Below are 15,938 nucleotides of genomic sequence, written 5' to 3'. Positions count from 1 at the left end.
GATCAGGAGGGTTTAGGTTTCATATACCTAAGTTTGCCTATAATTCTTTTACTAATTGGGTCTTGCTTTTATCCCTCTATTTCTCATTCCAATTTCTTCACTTCTCATCCCTTAATTTCTTTATTATCTTTGTTTTCGCATTTTTGTTGATTGAATCCGTGTCTTCCACAAGCCGGATCGTATCACATATTGTTACACCTCAGACATTTCATATCGTTGTGCTGTGAATAGACTAACGCAAGCTTAAGGTGAACATGAGGTCCATGTGACCATAAGGAGAGTACTCATTAGCTTTAAAGTGTATACGACAAGATTTTAAAGTTATATGAACCGGTGCAACTAAGTTCAACAAACTTAGGTATATGAAACCTAAGCCCTCCTAATCGATTCCTACTAACGAACCTATATTATTTGATAATCAACCAAGAACAATCCAAATGAATCCACAAATGAACAACTCAATTGAAAATCAATGGAAAGGTTTCATAGCCAACAATAGAGTGCACCATGATTAACTATCACTAATCACTAGATTAACACTAATTCTACCAAACAAACTATCACTCAATTTAGAGTATTCATCTCAATTCAACATAATCTAAGTAGCCGTTTGGCCATAAAAATTATTCACTTTTTTTCGGAAATTTTTTGCACTTTTTTTACTTTTGAGCGTTTGGCCATAAATATCGGAATACAACTTGAAGTTGTATTCCGGAATACCAAAAACAAGAAAAACTTTGTTTTTCAAAAAAATTTCACTTTTTTCACTTTTTTACAACTACATTTCACCAAAAACTACAATTTCAAAAACTATGGCCAAACACAACTCCAACTTCAAAAATTCCAAAAAAAGTGAATCTGTTTTTGATATTTATGGCCAAACGGCACCTAAGTAAATGAAATGACTAAGTCTAGTATTTATACTACTAGGCTATAGAAGACTAAACTAGCTTATTACAAAAATAGTAAGGGTCTTGTTTGGTCTTCTTGGATGATGGCTTATTTTCGAAAATTGGTCCTTTTGCAGAAATAACCACCTTCCAGCCTTTAACCATCCAAGTTTGTAATTGTAGCCACTTTAAGAGGCAAGCTTTGGGCCTTGGGCTCTTGGTCTCTTGACTTATTCCTCCATGCTATCTTCCATAGCTTGAAGGCCCTCCAATGACTCTCTTTAAGTGCTTCCATAGCTTCATTCTCCATGAACATGGCTTCTAAAGCTTGAAAGGCCTTGTCTCCGCTTCTAGTACAAGTCCATGGATAAAATTGAGCACTTGAACCATTCCGGATCATATCAATATGACAAATGAAAGATTCCCCAACTATATCATGATCTAGAAAGCATCACTACTTAAGGCAGCATACAGAATCGAACAGCAGCTGTCGGCCGCGTAACAGTCACTTTAATGAAGCTTGTAGCTTACTTGGATACATCAGCAGATGCCAAAAAACTCTTGCAGCCAGAGAAGCAATTTGATCAAGTCCTGTGTTCGGGTCTAGTGCTTTCAGTTTCAGCAGACTAATGACAGAAAATAACTCCTATGCTGCAGTCACTTTCTGATACCCAGCTTTACCAGTTCCCGACTGCAAAAATTATACACCCTTTCTTTTCACAAGGTATAGGCTCCCTGAATCTCTTCTTTTTCCAGTTGATAACCGAAAAATCTTCGAGAGACAATTGGCGCACTGTCCGAAGCTCAGTGGATAATGGACCTACACATTTACCCTTCTCCACTGAAACGCTAGGCTCTTTCCTGTGGCAGAGTTCAAACTCATGACGTGCACCTAATCCACACATCACGTGTTGTGCTCTTACCAATAGACGAAAGCCCCGAGGGCTTCCCGAGTCTCTGCTTTAAGGGCCCAAAACTCCTGAAGTTCCTAGTAACTTTTGGTAATAAGGAATTCCCACAAAACAAGAATATCCAATTGGTTGTACTAAAGAACCAATTTATAAACATCTGGTAGAAAGCAACTGTCCTTTTTCTGCAAAAGCAAAGGTAGAGGTCACACTGACTGCAATAGAAACAGCTCATTAAGGATCATGACAAGCTTGAAGACTTCCAAGTAGCTGGAATCATCTAGCTATTAACGCTGAACAGAAGATGGTGTTATATATAAGCAATGTGCAGCAGAAGGCTCAGCAGAGTCAATCTGTCAGTCCAGACAATCCATCATTGACCAGAATTCAACTATAGCAGGGGTAATTTGTCTTGAAATCTTAAGAGCCTGAAAAAGTTGCACACAACGGTTAGTCTCAAAATAACCAAACGCCCAGGCTTTAGAGTCCTTCAGAACTGTAGAGTAAGACAAAGAGAGAGAGAGATTGAGAATGCACAACTTGATTTCTCTCTGAAGCTATTAGGGTAAAATCGTGTGTAGAGGTTCTAAAATAGAAAATAATGCACAGATTACCAGAATACAACCTCCCCGAATTGATTATAACAGATATATTGTGTATTCCCTGAATTAAGTCAATAATTATAGAATATTTACAAATATCTTGGACAAAAACTAGTTAGGGAAACAAAAGTAAATGAAGCCACCATATAAGTATTAATCAACAAGCAGGAAACGGGACCAAAATAATCTAGTTCAAGTTCGACCACCAAGAGAGTAATTAAAATAAGAAACTTTCTAAGAATAGAAATCAAAAGACCAAACTGTCTTCTCGTAGAAAGTACTGCTTCATCCCACATTTGTCTTCAACTTGTCTGCTAGATAAGTGGCAGGTTAGAAAATGCAATGTCTGGGACTGAGAAAATTTCTCCCACAGTAACACACCAACCCAACCCCTGTTCGGCCTACATTCGCATTTGCTTTGGTCCCATGGAAAAGTGGAGATTGGACACACACTGTTTGGGACTGCGAACGAATTTTATCCACATTGATACCCCCACCCAACTTCAAAGAAAATTTTACTCTCGACTAGGCACAGAGTGTTAATAAAGAAATAAAGATTTTTGAAACTTGTTGTTTTAAACATTACTGTTACCTTCTCAGGAAAAAAAAAAAAAAAAAAACATTGCACGAGATTTCTATGGCTATAAAAAAGTGTTTTTTTTTTTGGGACAGACTAAAAAAGAAAGTATGGCACATAAAATGGGACAGAGGGAGTAACATTTTGTGTGTGATTGTGCGCATGTGTTCCTTGAACATCGCTGTTGGAAGGCATTCTAGATTGAAACCACGAAAAGATGGGGAGTTCCAGGAGTTCAAAACACAAACCATATTGATCTAAAGGGATTTTAGACCTATCAGCCATGTTGATAGCTTCTATAAGATATTTGCAAAGCTCCTCACCGAAAGATTGAAAAAGCTGTTTCCAAACAGGTTGATCGGATGTATTAAAAGGAGACAAATTATATGCGGTGCTCATAGCAAATGAATGCTTAGACAGCTGGAGGAGGGAAAAAGAATCAGGTATAACATGCAAACTCGACATTGAAAAACAACATGACTATGTAAGCTGGCTTTTGCTCAAACAATTCTTTGAAATGGGATTTGGAAGGAAATGATTAAACTGGATAAGTCATCAAATCAGCACAGTCAAATGAAGTTGTGAATGTTCAGGAACATGAGTCATGTATCTGAGCTGGTAGAATGTTGGAACAACAAAGGAAGGAACAAGGACTTGAGAAAACGTTGGCACACTATCCCAGCATGTAATGGTGGACTTTGTGGAAAAGAAAGAAATTGAGGTATATGAGGGAAGAGTAAATCATGAAGATTAAAGCTGACTGCTTACTTTTGATTTCATTCTTGGTGTAATTTCAAACATGTAAATGATGCTGAAGCACTGTTAGATTTTGTTTGCTTTTATTCTATTTTTTACAAGTAATGATAGCTTTTATCGATGAAAAGAAGTTGCATTTAATTAATGCCTTTCCAAATGCAGTGAAGCATCAAACATGAAAACAAAATAAGGGAGCCATAGCCTTACAACTTGGAAATATTGGGATAAAACGATGGGGAATATCAAAGCTCAAATGAATGAAAAACCAATCCTATAACATCAACTTGCCAATCCAAACTACACGCAAAAGGTAAGGCAAGGGTGGAACTATCCCAGGAGGAAAGGTGCCACTTGTTACACCCTCACAGGACTAGTATAAGAAGTAAAACTGTTGCATTGCATTGCATCACCTGACAAAATTTGTGCTTGGTCAGTCACTTGCTGCCTGGACAGATTTAAATCCAGCTCTGCCAAGCCACTGCTTCAATGAATTATCGTCTGAAATAGTTTAATTTCCAGTGTGTTGAAATGATGCATGAAATGTGAAAAGCGATTTGGTGGTTCACCTACATTTACAGGTTGGGCAATGCTATAACTGAGGAACTGAGAAGAATAAGCATCCATTATCCCAGTGTAGTCTGATCTCCATTCCAACCTGAAGTTTCTTCCCTCTAATGATTTTTCCCCATTTTCCAATGAGATTATAATAACTACCCCGCCATCTTAACTTCATCAAATAGGCATCACCATTGTCATCATCTCGAGCATTAATATTCATCTGATGTTCATTTCTCAGTTGTTCTCTGGCTTGCTGTGACCAATAAAAAAGAATATGATCTTCAACAGCCTTGCCGGGCAAAGTAAGAAATGGATGATTGGTATCCACATCAGACAATGTAAGTGCCTTCTTAATAGGCCAGTTATCCATCCCCGAGGCTGTGGCAACAAACCGCTCCTGGGGAACTGAAAAGAACAAGCACTGATTTGCCCAGCGCAACCTGATCTCTTTCCCAACACCAAGTCCCTTCTGCCGAATTATTGTTCCCCATTTCCCAATAAGGTTACAGTAATTCCCCCTCCACTTAAATTTCATTATATAAGCTTCGCCGGTATCATAATCCCGGGCATTTACATTCACATGCTCCTCCTTCCTCAGCTGTTCTTGTTGCTGAGGTGTCCAATGCACAAGGATATGATCCTCAACTAATCGACGGGGCAGAGGGAGAAATGGATGATTAGTGTCGACATCAGAGAGGGTCAAGATCTTCTTAATGGGCCAGTGGTCCTGCACTACTGGTGCGGCAACCATCCGAATTGGTGGGACTGCAACAATCTGCTGCTGTGGGACTGAGAAGTGTAAGCACCCATTTTCCCAACGTATTTTAATCTCTTGCCCAACATCAAGTCCTTTCCCTCGTACAACTCTGCCCCACTTACCGATAAGATTGTAATAGCTTCCCCGCCATTTCAACTTCATCACATACATCTCACCTGTATCATCATCTCGGGCATTAAAATCTACTTGGCCTTGGGCTCTCAAATGCTCCTGTTCTTCTGTTGTCATATGCAACACAATGTGATTCTCCACTTGTTGCCTAGACAAAGTGAGGAATGGATGAGTGATATCTACATCAGACAATGTCAGAGCCTTCTTGATAGGCCAATGATCCTGCATTTGGGCTACACAGCTGTAGTACGCTGCTCTTTTCATTCCTACAACAATCAAATTATCGCGTTCATAAAATTATCAACAACGTTGTCAAAGGCCTAAATTGCAAAGCTATTAAATACCAGTAAATCTGACCAGCAACATTTCAAAACATTTCAATCATTTATGCCTCAAACGCATACTAGTTAGGGTCGGTTACATGAATTTAGACGATTTACCTTAATTAGACTACTTTTACACTAGCAGTTAGCCTACCGTACCCTCCTTTATGGGGCTTGCGCCCTCAAAATTTAAGCTAGTATGTATTAGGATTTTAACATATATTGTTCTAACGACAAAATCAATTTGCGCCAAAAGTTTCACTTGATCATTAATTTTAACATAGTAACAATCAAATTATAATCTTATAAACAACGGCCTAAATTGCAAGGCTAATAAGTCTGACTAGCAACATTTCAATCAATTATGAGGATTTACCTTAATTAGACTACTTTTACACTAGCCGTCAGCCTACCGCACCCTCCTTTATTCGGGTTAAGCTAGTATATATTAAGATTCCAACATATATGATGCTAACGACAAAATCATTTTCTACCAAACATTTCGCTTGATCATTAATTTTAACATAGTAACAAATAAAGAATATATGGAAAAACTTAAATTCAATTAATTGTTTTAGACCTACTTAAAAATTAGATAAAACTCTAAAATCTAACCTAAATATCCTTCACACTCAAAACCGGAAAAGAAATATATCTGTTTCAGACAAGAAAAGCTCACTGCTTTGAGACTAAACCACAAAAGGGAAGAAACTAATAATCAACACCAAAACCTAGTACAGCTACTACTACTACTACTACTACTACCACCACTAAGAGTCTGTTTGGATAGGCTTATAACTTATGGCTTATAAAGTAAGGTTGGCTTATTTTAGTTATTTTGGCTTAAAAAACAAGTGCTTTTTAAGCACTTTTTTATCTTACCCAAACACTATAAAAGTGCTTAAAAACTATTTTGGCTTAAAAGAAACTAAAATAAGCCAACCCAAACAGGCTCTAAGCCTCAATTCCGAACTAGTTGGGTTGGATATTTAAATCCTCAATACCCATTTATTAGACCCGTTTAATTCTAACATGCCCAAAAAAAACAAAGAAAGAATGAAAATCTATAAAGTAAATGATAAAATAGAGCATGCAGAAAAATCTTGTTTGCTACATTAATCACTACATAAAGGAATCAGCTTTGAGTAAGTTCGATAAGAAAAATGCAGAAAATTTTTTTAAAAAAAAACCACAACAACAACAACAACAAATTTATGGGGTTGTAAGTTGTTACCAGAGTGGCACTATGTTGAAGAAAACAAAAGATGCTGGCTTTGTGTATATTGAAGATGAGATGAGGTTAAGTGTATGTATAGAGATAAATATAAATGGGAAAGTGGAATCTTGAAAAAGAGAGATCACAAGGGTTTGGAGGGCCAACAAGAAATAGTAGTATGATGAACAATACATTTCCTGAGCAGGAAAAGCATGTGAAGAGTGTTTTCAATTGGGGGAATAATAACGCAAATTGTCATGTCTTTTTTTCTTGCGCCAGAGAGAGAATGATTATTGTGAATGCTTGCTTTGGGGTGGTGGTGATGTGATGCTTTGTGTGAAAGAATGAAACAAAATTGGGAGAGCCAGTTGGTGTGATTAGGTATTTTACTTCCTTCTCTACCCAAAAATAGGCTCCAACTAGTCCAGTCGTTCCAAGTTTAGAGTCCGTTTGGATTGGCTTTTTATAAGTTCTTTATAAGGCGTTTTCAAATTTTTTTTTTGAGTGTTTGTTTTCACCTAAAGTCATTTTGTCTTAAAATAAGATAAAAAAAAATAATTGGGCCCATTTGACTTTATTATCTAAAGCGAAATATAAGTTCTAAAAAATAAGTTAGACTACCCCAACTTATTTTTTTAAATTTTTATAAACATAAAATGTACTTTAGGCATAAGCCCATCCAAACAGGCTCTTAGTCGTTGTCGTTGCCTTGTTGGAGTTTTTTATTTTTGTTTTTGTTTTTTATTTGTTCTCTTTAAACAAGGATAAATTATTACGTACCTAGTTTCTATTATCCCGTGGAAATTTTTTATAGGTTCCAACTAGTCCAGTCGTTCCAAGTTTAGTCGTTGCCTTGTCGGAGTTTTTTATTTGTTCTCTTTAAACAAGGATAAATTATTACGTACCTAGTTTCTATTATCTCATGGAATTTTTTTATTTTGAATTAGACATGACAATTGACAAGTAATACATGTGACACGGTAGCATTTTTTTGCCAAAATCGTATCTGTGGGTCTCGTAGTAAATGAGAAAAAATAAATAAATTTTTTACTTAAGTTGTGATACGGAAGTTGGCCCCATAATTTAGTTTTCTTCAATGATTTTAGATTTGACTCCCATAATGTTACGATATGATTTACTTAAGTTGGGATGATATCCAACATATCATGTGTCCACTAAATCTAAACACAATAAACAACTAATCCATTCTCAATATTAGATGATAAAGTCTAAAATAGAAAAATAACGTAGATATAATGCTATTAAAAAAATACAAGAAGGAATGGGTAATAATAGTTGCGATCATCTAAGAGTATAATAATATAATGTTGTAAAAGATACATAATTTGTCTAAATGGGAATAAATAGAAATAAGATCCTAAGCTACCATGAGCAAGTTGGCAGCTCACAACTGGTATCTCAAGTGATCTACAAAGTTCACTCTCTGATGGTGTTCGAACCGAAATCTGCACATAAGATGAAGGAAAGAAAAGGGGGTGAGTACGAGCAGTATCCACTAATACTGCCCCCAACAAAGTAGTGGCAACAGTCATATAGAAAATACTTACTTTCCAAACTTGTGTAGTTATTATGAGCATAATAATAAGCACATCACACAAATATTGCATAAATCAAATATCCACAACATTAGTATTTAATGAAAAATATATAATCAAGTAACAGAAATCAATATGTGTGATAAAGATTCAACCGTTACTCGAAAACTAACAGTTTCAACCATTTACACCTGCTTGCACACTATTAAGGGCTCTTCCAGACAAGTGATGACTTACGAGGGACGGATCAATCCACATGCAATATTCGTGTTGTGGACAACTTGCACATCCTAAATGCAATCACCGGGTTGTGGCCAACTCATATACCCATAACTCAATCTACAGTGGTCAACTCGCATGCCAAACTTCATATCTTAATGTGAAAAATATAAGCAAAATGAATAAACATGTGCACAATACATGATTAAATCAGTCCAAATATATAATCTATACTGCTAAACTAGCATGTAATGGATTCCTATAACATTATACTAGCATATAAAGAATGATATTTAATCATGTCATAGATTTAGCAAGTAAGACACAACATATAACAAAAATATGTCCCACATATTACTCGGTTCCCGCATATATACTCGTTACATTATACGGTACCCACATATACGTAATATAGGTAAAATAAGTTCAACTTGGGAAATTTTTCTCATTGAGGTCAATGTCTTAGCTTACTTCGGTCAAAGCAAGCTTTAACCTTCAGAGTAACTTTTCCAAGTCCGGAACCCTTCGAACGACTCAACTCTAGTTCAAAAGAATACTTAAAGATGTTAAATAATGTCATTAGGCTCAATTCGTAATTTAATATGCGGTCTAGATCAAACTCAACTAAAAAGTAAACAAAATCACCTCCGAACTCACATGGCCAAACCTCAAAACAAAATTCATAAACGGGTTATCCATAATCCCACGAGTCCAAATCTATACTTACAATTACAGTATGACTCATTTTACTAGCTCAAATCATCAATTTACCAATTCTAGGGATTAATCCCCAAATTGATTTTCATATTTTAATAGCTAAATTTTGAATAAAATAAAGTATAATTATCATGGGTAAGTGTAGAATCATTATATTAAGGTTCTATAATGATTCCAAGTAAAAATATCACCAATCTCGTAGCTAGTTTGTCCAAAATGGTGAAAAAATGATAAAAATCTGGAAAATCTAATCCTTGTATATCAGACACACATCGCAAATGTGACCTACTTCGCAAATGCGATCTCATAATTGTTGTCAAGTACTCCTTAAAAGAGGACACTACCCAGTTCAGGTCACATCGCAATTGAAGTCCAGGCCATCACAAAAGCGAATGTTAATGTTGATTAGACTTTGGCAATTGAGACCTAGTCCTTGCAAAAATGACCCTATGCCAAATTCCAATTTCCCCAAATGTGACATAGTGTCCACATTTGTGAGCCACTAGGTTCCGATATGTAATACAGTGGTTTTGGCTTAAAAATGTCCTAGAACATATTCGATTTCTCGATTCCCAACCCAAACCATGCTAAAAAATCTCAAATGGTATGGTTGGCCAGTACAAGTCATCAGAACATAAATCGAGGCTTTAAAACTGAAAATAAGGGTAAGGTTGTTACATTCTCCCCTTCTTAAGCAATTGTTCATCCACAAATGGGTCTGGAAATGTACATAGGGTCCAAACAAGTGCGAGTATCTATTCGGCATATCTTCCTTGTCCTCCCGAGTATACTCCTCACTTGAATGATTCCTCTAAAGCACTTTCACCAATACTAAATCTTTTGATCTTAGCTTTCAAACATGCCTATCCAAAATAGCTAACGAAACCTCCTCACAAACTAAGCTCTCTTCCAGTTGTACCGTATATATCCAATTTTATGATTTTGGTGTTATCTTGAGCATACTTCTGAAGTATAGATACAGAAAAACCTGATGAACTGGTGAGATGACTGGTGGCAAGGCAATCCTATTGTCTACCACTCTTAACTTCTCCAAAACCACGAACGAGCAGATGTACCTCGGGCTCAACTTTTCTTTTTGTTTTTTCAAAAATCATCACTTCTTTTACGGGGAAAACCTCTATAGTATCCATTCACCCTCCATAAACTAGAAATCACAAACTCTTCGGTCCGAGTAACATTTTTTCCTACTCTGGTCTATTTAAAGTAGTTCATGTATCTAATTGACGTTTTCCAAGGCCTGCTACACCAAATCCAAACCCAACAACTTCGTTACACCTGGTTCAAACCACACAACTAGCGAATGATACTGTTAACCATAAAAGCCTCATGCTGGGCCATTTGCATAAAAGACTGGTAATTGTTATTGTAAGCTAACTCTGTCAAAGGCAAGTACTCATCCCAATGAACTCCTAAGTCAATAGCGCATGCACTCAATATCTCCTCATGGATCTGAATAGTCATTTTAGACTTACCATCAATTTGTGAGTGAAAAGGTATGTTAAGCTCTATTTGAATACCGATAGCCCGCTGTACAGACCACCAAACACGAGTTAAGAATTGTGTCTCCTGGTATGAAATTGTCACACCCCGAACCTAGGCCTGGGCGAACCGGTACCCGGTGCACAGTCGCTGCTAGACCGAACGAATCAACATGATTGAACTTAACTCTGAAACATGACTGTACGGAATGTAATTTATAAACATACTAAGCTACTAAAAGTCTGACTGAATCTTATAAATAAGATTACTGAAATATCTAAATATTGTATCTAAATAGAAATACTGAAATAGTCTGAGAATGTAAAATGTAGCCACCATGGCCAACACAATATTCGAACAACACTAACTGCATTACTAATCTAGTCTATGAGGTCTCTGACGAGAATAAGAAACCTAACTATTTACAAGACCCCGACATACCTAAACTATCCAATCAATAACTGAAAGTAAAAGTAATGTCTCGAATGAGATGGAGCTCACTAGTAAGCTAATACGAGCAATGTCCTAACAAGAAGTCTTGTTGCCTTGAGTCTCTACACGTGCATTGTGAAGTACGAATCCCCCATAAAAGGGATGTAATTATTGTGGAATAGCACTCGTATGTAAAAGCAACCGAAAGAATAAATGATTTTTGGGTGCTAGGAAAAATGAGCATCCCAAATCATAACATAAGTGATAACTAAATACTGAAAGCTGGACTCAAACTAAAACATAAGATAACTGAACTGAACATAAGAATCATAGTGATAAGTTCCCCTTACTGAACATGGAGAAATCACCTGTTTATATGATTTCATAAACTATGGCCTCTTGCCTAATTATAATTGTATAACATGTGGCCTCGGGCCCAAATAATAGTATATAACATATGGCCTTGGACCCAAACAATAGTCTATAACATGTGGCCTCATGCCCAAACAATAATTTATAACATGTGGCCTCGGGCCCAAACAATAGTATATAACATGTGGACTCGGGCCCAAGTATAAGTGTTCATCATTTTGTAATTCATGGCATAAGTATGTGAATTCATAGACTAACTAACAATTTACACATCTCCCCCTTAGACCAAAGGCTAAGGTCTTACACTTGCAGATTCTTCTCTTTTGTGGAGATCAAACTGTCTTTCCTTAATCTTCTACAATTCGTCATACTTTAATGACTGACTACTCATCTTTAGACTCACTTTTGAGCAATCTTCTTTTCTAGAAAAAGGCGAGCTACTTACATAAGCGGATAACTAATGTATTTATAACTGTCATACCCAATCATAATGACAATTATTCTTATGTAATTTTCTCTCTTACTGTTTATTTGGTTAATTCTCCACTTATCACTTTACTTGGAATATAACTTAAACCCTTTGGATACAAACACGTATTTGAGTGTATGCAAACCATTAGCCACTCACTAGTATTAATCTGACTAAGGAAATCAAATTGTACCTCTAATAGCTTTGCTAAAATTGTCAATTCACTTTTCATAGTGAAGGCATAATCATAGGACTTATACATTCATTATAATCCTAGACTCATCTTCATTAGCTTTTGCTTCTTCCTAACCAGAAACTTTGTCACACCACCATACTTGGCTTACGACCTTTAATCATCGTCTATATCTTCTTAAAACTTACTTACTATTCTTCTACTAAACATTTGCTAGCATCATATTCTCTTATTCTGCTCTGAATACTAAATGAAGCATAAGGTTATTTCTAACTTCCCCTCATCAGCCGACCCTATTCTACGATCATATACTATCTTTCTGAACTAAGATCACACTTAGGGCAATTACACCTCTCTTAAACAAAAACCTGAAATACGTAACCCCGAACTTTCTATACATTTCAACATCATATAAGACTATATCCATTAGGGTAAGCACTAAGTCCTATAACCTAAAAGGGAACTGCCACATCTTCTTATCTCTGAATAATACCTCCTTTTCATAGTAACTTACTAATGTTGTACTCTCTGGTTCCGATCTGAATAATCTTAAACAAATTAAAACTATTCCCAGAAATTCAATATCGTCTGCTCATGGTTCTCATGTCGTATAGCATATCTTCTCATTCATGTACATGGATCGTACAAAAATATACTTCTTTTATAAAATCAAAACATTTAGAATCATTGGTAATTTACCATTGGGCTCTTTTTTGCTCAAAACCATGGTAATCAATTTATGCCCCTGTGGCTAAAATCATAACATATTGCCCCATGGGGTCTTACATTATAACTATTATCGTCATGCCTGTGGCGACATCTGAGGATGCCTCTGAGTCCTAACGACCTGCTAAAGAATACAAGCTATTCTTATAGAGGCCTGTATTACTAGACTTAGCTGCATTACGCCCTACTTTGGCTTGAGAATTACGAGGAGTTGCTGAATTTATAGACTGGGCCACATTAGCTACGGTACCCTATTTCGCTGATGGGAAATCCCTTAGATAGTGATCCTGCTGGCCACACCTAAAACATCCACCTAGGCCTGAACGACACACCCCTTGGTGTCTCTTACCACACTTATTGCACATAGGATTCTGAAATCCTCTGTGGCCCACACTAGCATGTGATTGAGAGCCTGGTGCTCTGAAACTCTATTTCTGCCTGAGCTAACCTTTCTGATCATATTTAGACCTCAGGACTGGTGCACTGCCTGTAGATGAAGTGGGTCTTCATGACCTCCTGTTGAAAAACCGTCTGCCTCCACCTTCCTAAGATCCTCCATGATTAAAGTTTCTTGCAGACTTAGCTCTTTTGCTGATTTCTCTGTCTTTTTCTTTCTACAATTCCTCATCCCTCTTCCTTTCCTTAAATTTCTTCCAACCCTATTCAATGAAGTCATCATTTTCCCCTTCTTAAGTATGTCATTACTATCCGACTTTCACATCCATAATACAACTGCCCCTTCTTGGGCGACATGCACTTTATTCCACTTTTAATATCATCTCAAGTCTCGTTTGTTACTATCAGACACTTCATAATTATACCTCAATGGGTGACCATCCTCACCCGAGCCTTGAGCTCCATGCTCATTGCTTGCGCATTCGATACGTATGGAATTCAATAGAAAGAGAAGGTAACTTACTTCTCCAAGCTTCGTGGAACGATATAGAGTAGAAAGAAGTGAGACAATCCTGAATGTCATGCTAATTAACAATTTACATGTGGTGCACACACACACATACATAAAGGGAAGTCTACTAGACACCACTGCATAAACTTGTTAGGACACTTGAACCTAGTGCTCTGATATCGAGCTTGTCATGCGCTAAACCTGGGCCTGGGTGGACAGACACCTGGTACCTGAGCTGCTGGAACGAGCGGACACACATGAATGAACTTAACTTTGAAACATGACTGTGCGGATTATGATTTATAAACATGCTGAGCTACTGAAAGTCTGACTGAATCTTATAAATAAGATTACTGAAGTATCTGAATATTGTCTTTAAATAGAAATACTGAAATAGTGTAAGAATGTAAAATGTAGCCACCACGGCTAACACAATATTTGAACAACACTGGTTCCACTGCTAATCTAGTCTTTGAGCCTCTGACGTGAATAAGAAACTTATTGTTAATGCAGACAAGGCCACAACATATCTCAACTGTCTAATCTATAACTAAAAGTAAAGATAATACCCCAAATGAGGTGGGCTCACCAGTATGCTGATACAAGCAATGTCTTAATAAGAAGTCATGTCACCTTGATTCTCTGCACCTGCATCGTGAAATGCAGTGCCCCCGACAAAAGGGATGTAGCACTAGTATGTAAACAAACTTAATGAATAAATAACTGTGGGGTGCTCGGGGGAATGGGCATCCCAAATCATAGCATAAGTGATAACTGAATATTCAAAGTTGGACTGAAACTGAAACATAAGGATAACTGAACTGAATATGAGAATCACAATGATAAGTTCCCCTTACTGAACAAAGGGAAATCACCTGTTTATATGATTTCATAAACTACCGCCTCTAGCCTAATTATAAGTGTATAATATATGGCCACGGGCCCAAATATAACTTGTGGCCTTGGGCCCAAACAATAGTATAGAACATGTGGCCTCAGACCCAAACAATAGTGTATACCATGTGGCCTCGGGTCCAAACAATAGTCTATAACATGTGGCCTCGGGTCCAAGCAATACTATATCATATGTGGCCTTAGGCCCAAGTATATGTGAAATCATTATTTTGTAATTCATGGCATGAGTTTGTGAAATCATAGGTTCATCTTATTATAGTTCTAACATAGATACTGAGCATTACTATCAAGAGACATGAACTCATGGAATTAGAGTATTTAGTATTTATAGGTATTTCGTGATTCATGACTGAGACTCATGGAATATCAAACATAAGCATACATAGATTATGTACAGAGTTCACGAATTTTGCAATGACATACATGAACGTAGTACGAAGCTATAACGTTTGAAGTATATAAATTCCAAGGCTTTCCATGAAACTAGGGCATAACTCTACTGCTGATACTAATTCATAATAATCATGACTGGCGAGGCATGGGGAAGAACAATGATGTTCTCACATGTAGAGAGTTAGCCTTACATACCTTAATTTCGTCCTTTAAGCATACTACAATGTTCTTTCACCCTAACGACTTTAATCTACAACAACTTATGTCAAAGGGAACCAATATTAGCAAGAATATTCATGGTTTGGTCATCAAAGCATTTTATTAATCACCTAGTGGGCATTATGCTCCACAACCTTCATTAATGGTGTTTCTTCATCCAACAACCCATCTCTCTGCTACTAGATGATACTACATCCTCATATAGATATATATAACATCTACCTTCATCAACCATGAGGTCAATAACATCTCCTAACCAACCATTATACCAATAAAATCATTAATGATTCTCTACCATATTCACCAACTACAAATTAAGAATTTATCACTTCTAAATACCAAATTGATGACAATATTCGATTGTGGGAGGAAGGCCTTATCCTTTGGTATCCAATTCTTGAATTTCAGATTCTAGGGTTTCTTGTCCAAGATGAAGACTCAAGCAAGAATCTACGAATTCCAAAGGTTTAATCTTGTTAATAAGAGTATTGGGGTGTTCTAATCAATATTGGAAACCATTAACTTACCTTGTATGAAATAGGAACCTTGGAGAAGGTTAGGTTCTTGAGGGCTTCCCTTCTAGAGAAATTTTTTATATTTG

General features: G+C 36.7%; 1 protein-coding gene across 2 annotated transcripts; it reads right to left on the bottom strand.

Moving 5' to 3' along the window:
* Window positions 1-978: 978 nt before the first annotated feature.
* LOC132041423 (uncharacterized) lies at window positions 979-7,146 on the bottom strand. Of its 2 annotated transcripts, XR_009411028.1 has the most exons (3): window positions 6,738-7,146; window positions 4,144-5,446; window positions 979-2,226 (listed from the first exon to the last, which is right to left on the bottom strand). XR_009411028.1 is itself a non-coding variant. In XM_059432138.1 (2 exons), the coding sequence occupies exon 2, from the start codon at window positions 5,442-5,444 to the stop codon at window positions 4,323-4,325; it is 1,122 nt and encodes a 373-aa protein (XP_059288121.1). In that variant the 5' UTR covers window positions 5,445-5,446; window positions 6,738-7,146; the 3' UTR covers window positions 3,766-4,322. The 2 variants fall into 2 exon arrangements, 1 of the variants encoding a protein (XP_059288121.1); XM_059432138.1 differs by lacking the exon at window positions 979-2,226 and having other exon boundaries at window positions 3,766-5,446.
* Between the last annotated feature and the right edge of the window lie 8,792 nt (window positions 7,147-15,938).

This window comes from Lycium ferocissimum, unplaced genomic scaffold (genome assembly GCF_029784015.1).
Source record: "Lycium ferocissimum isolate CSIRO_LF1 unplaced genomic scaffold, AGI_CSIRO_Lferr_CH_V1 ctg10153, whole genome shotgun sequence".
NCBI classification, from domain to species: Eukaryota; Viridiplantae; Streptophyta; class Magnoliopsida; order Solanales; family Solanaceae; genus Lycium; species Lycium ferocissimum.
Note: the sequence above shows the minus strand (reverse complement) of the source record. Positions and strands in the feature narration are given on the sequence as shown.

Excerpts from the sequence above, each read along its gene's own strand:
- LOC132041423 (XM_059432138.1), bottom strand. The coding sequence starts at position 5,444 with ATGAAAAGAGCAGCGTACTACAGCTGTGTAGCCCAAATGCAGGATCAT.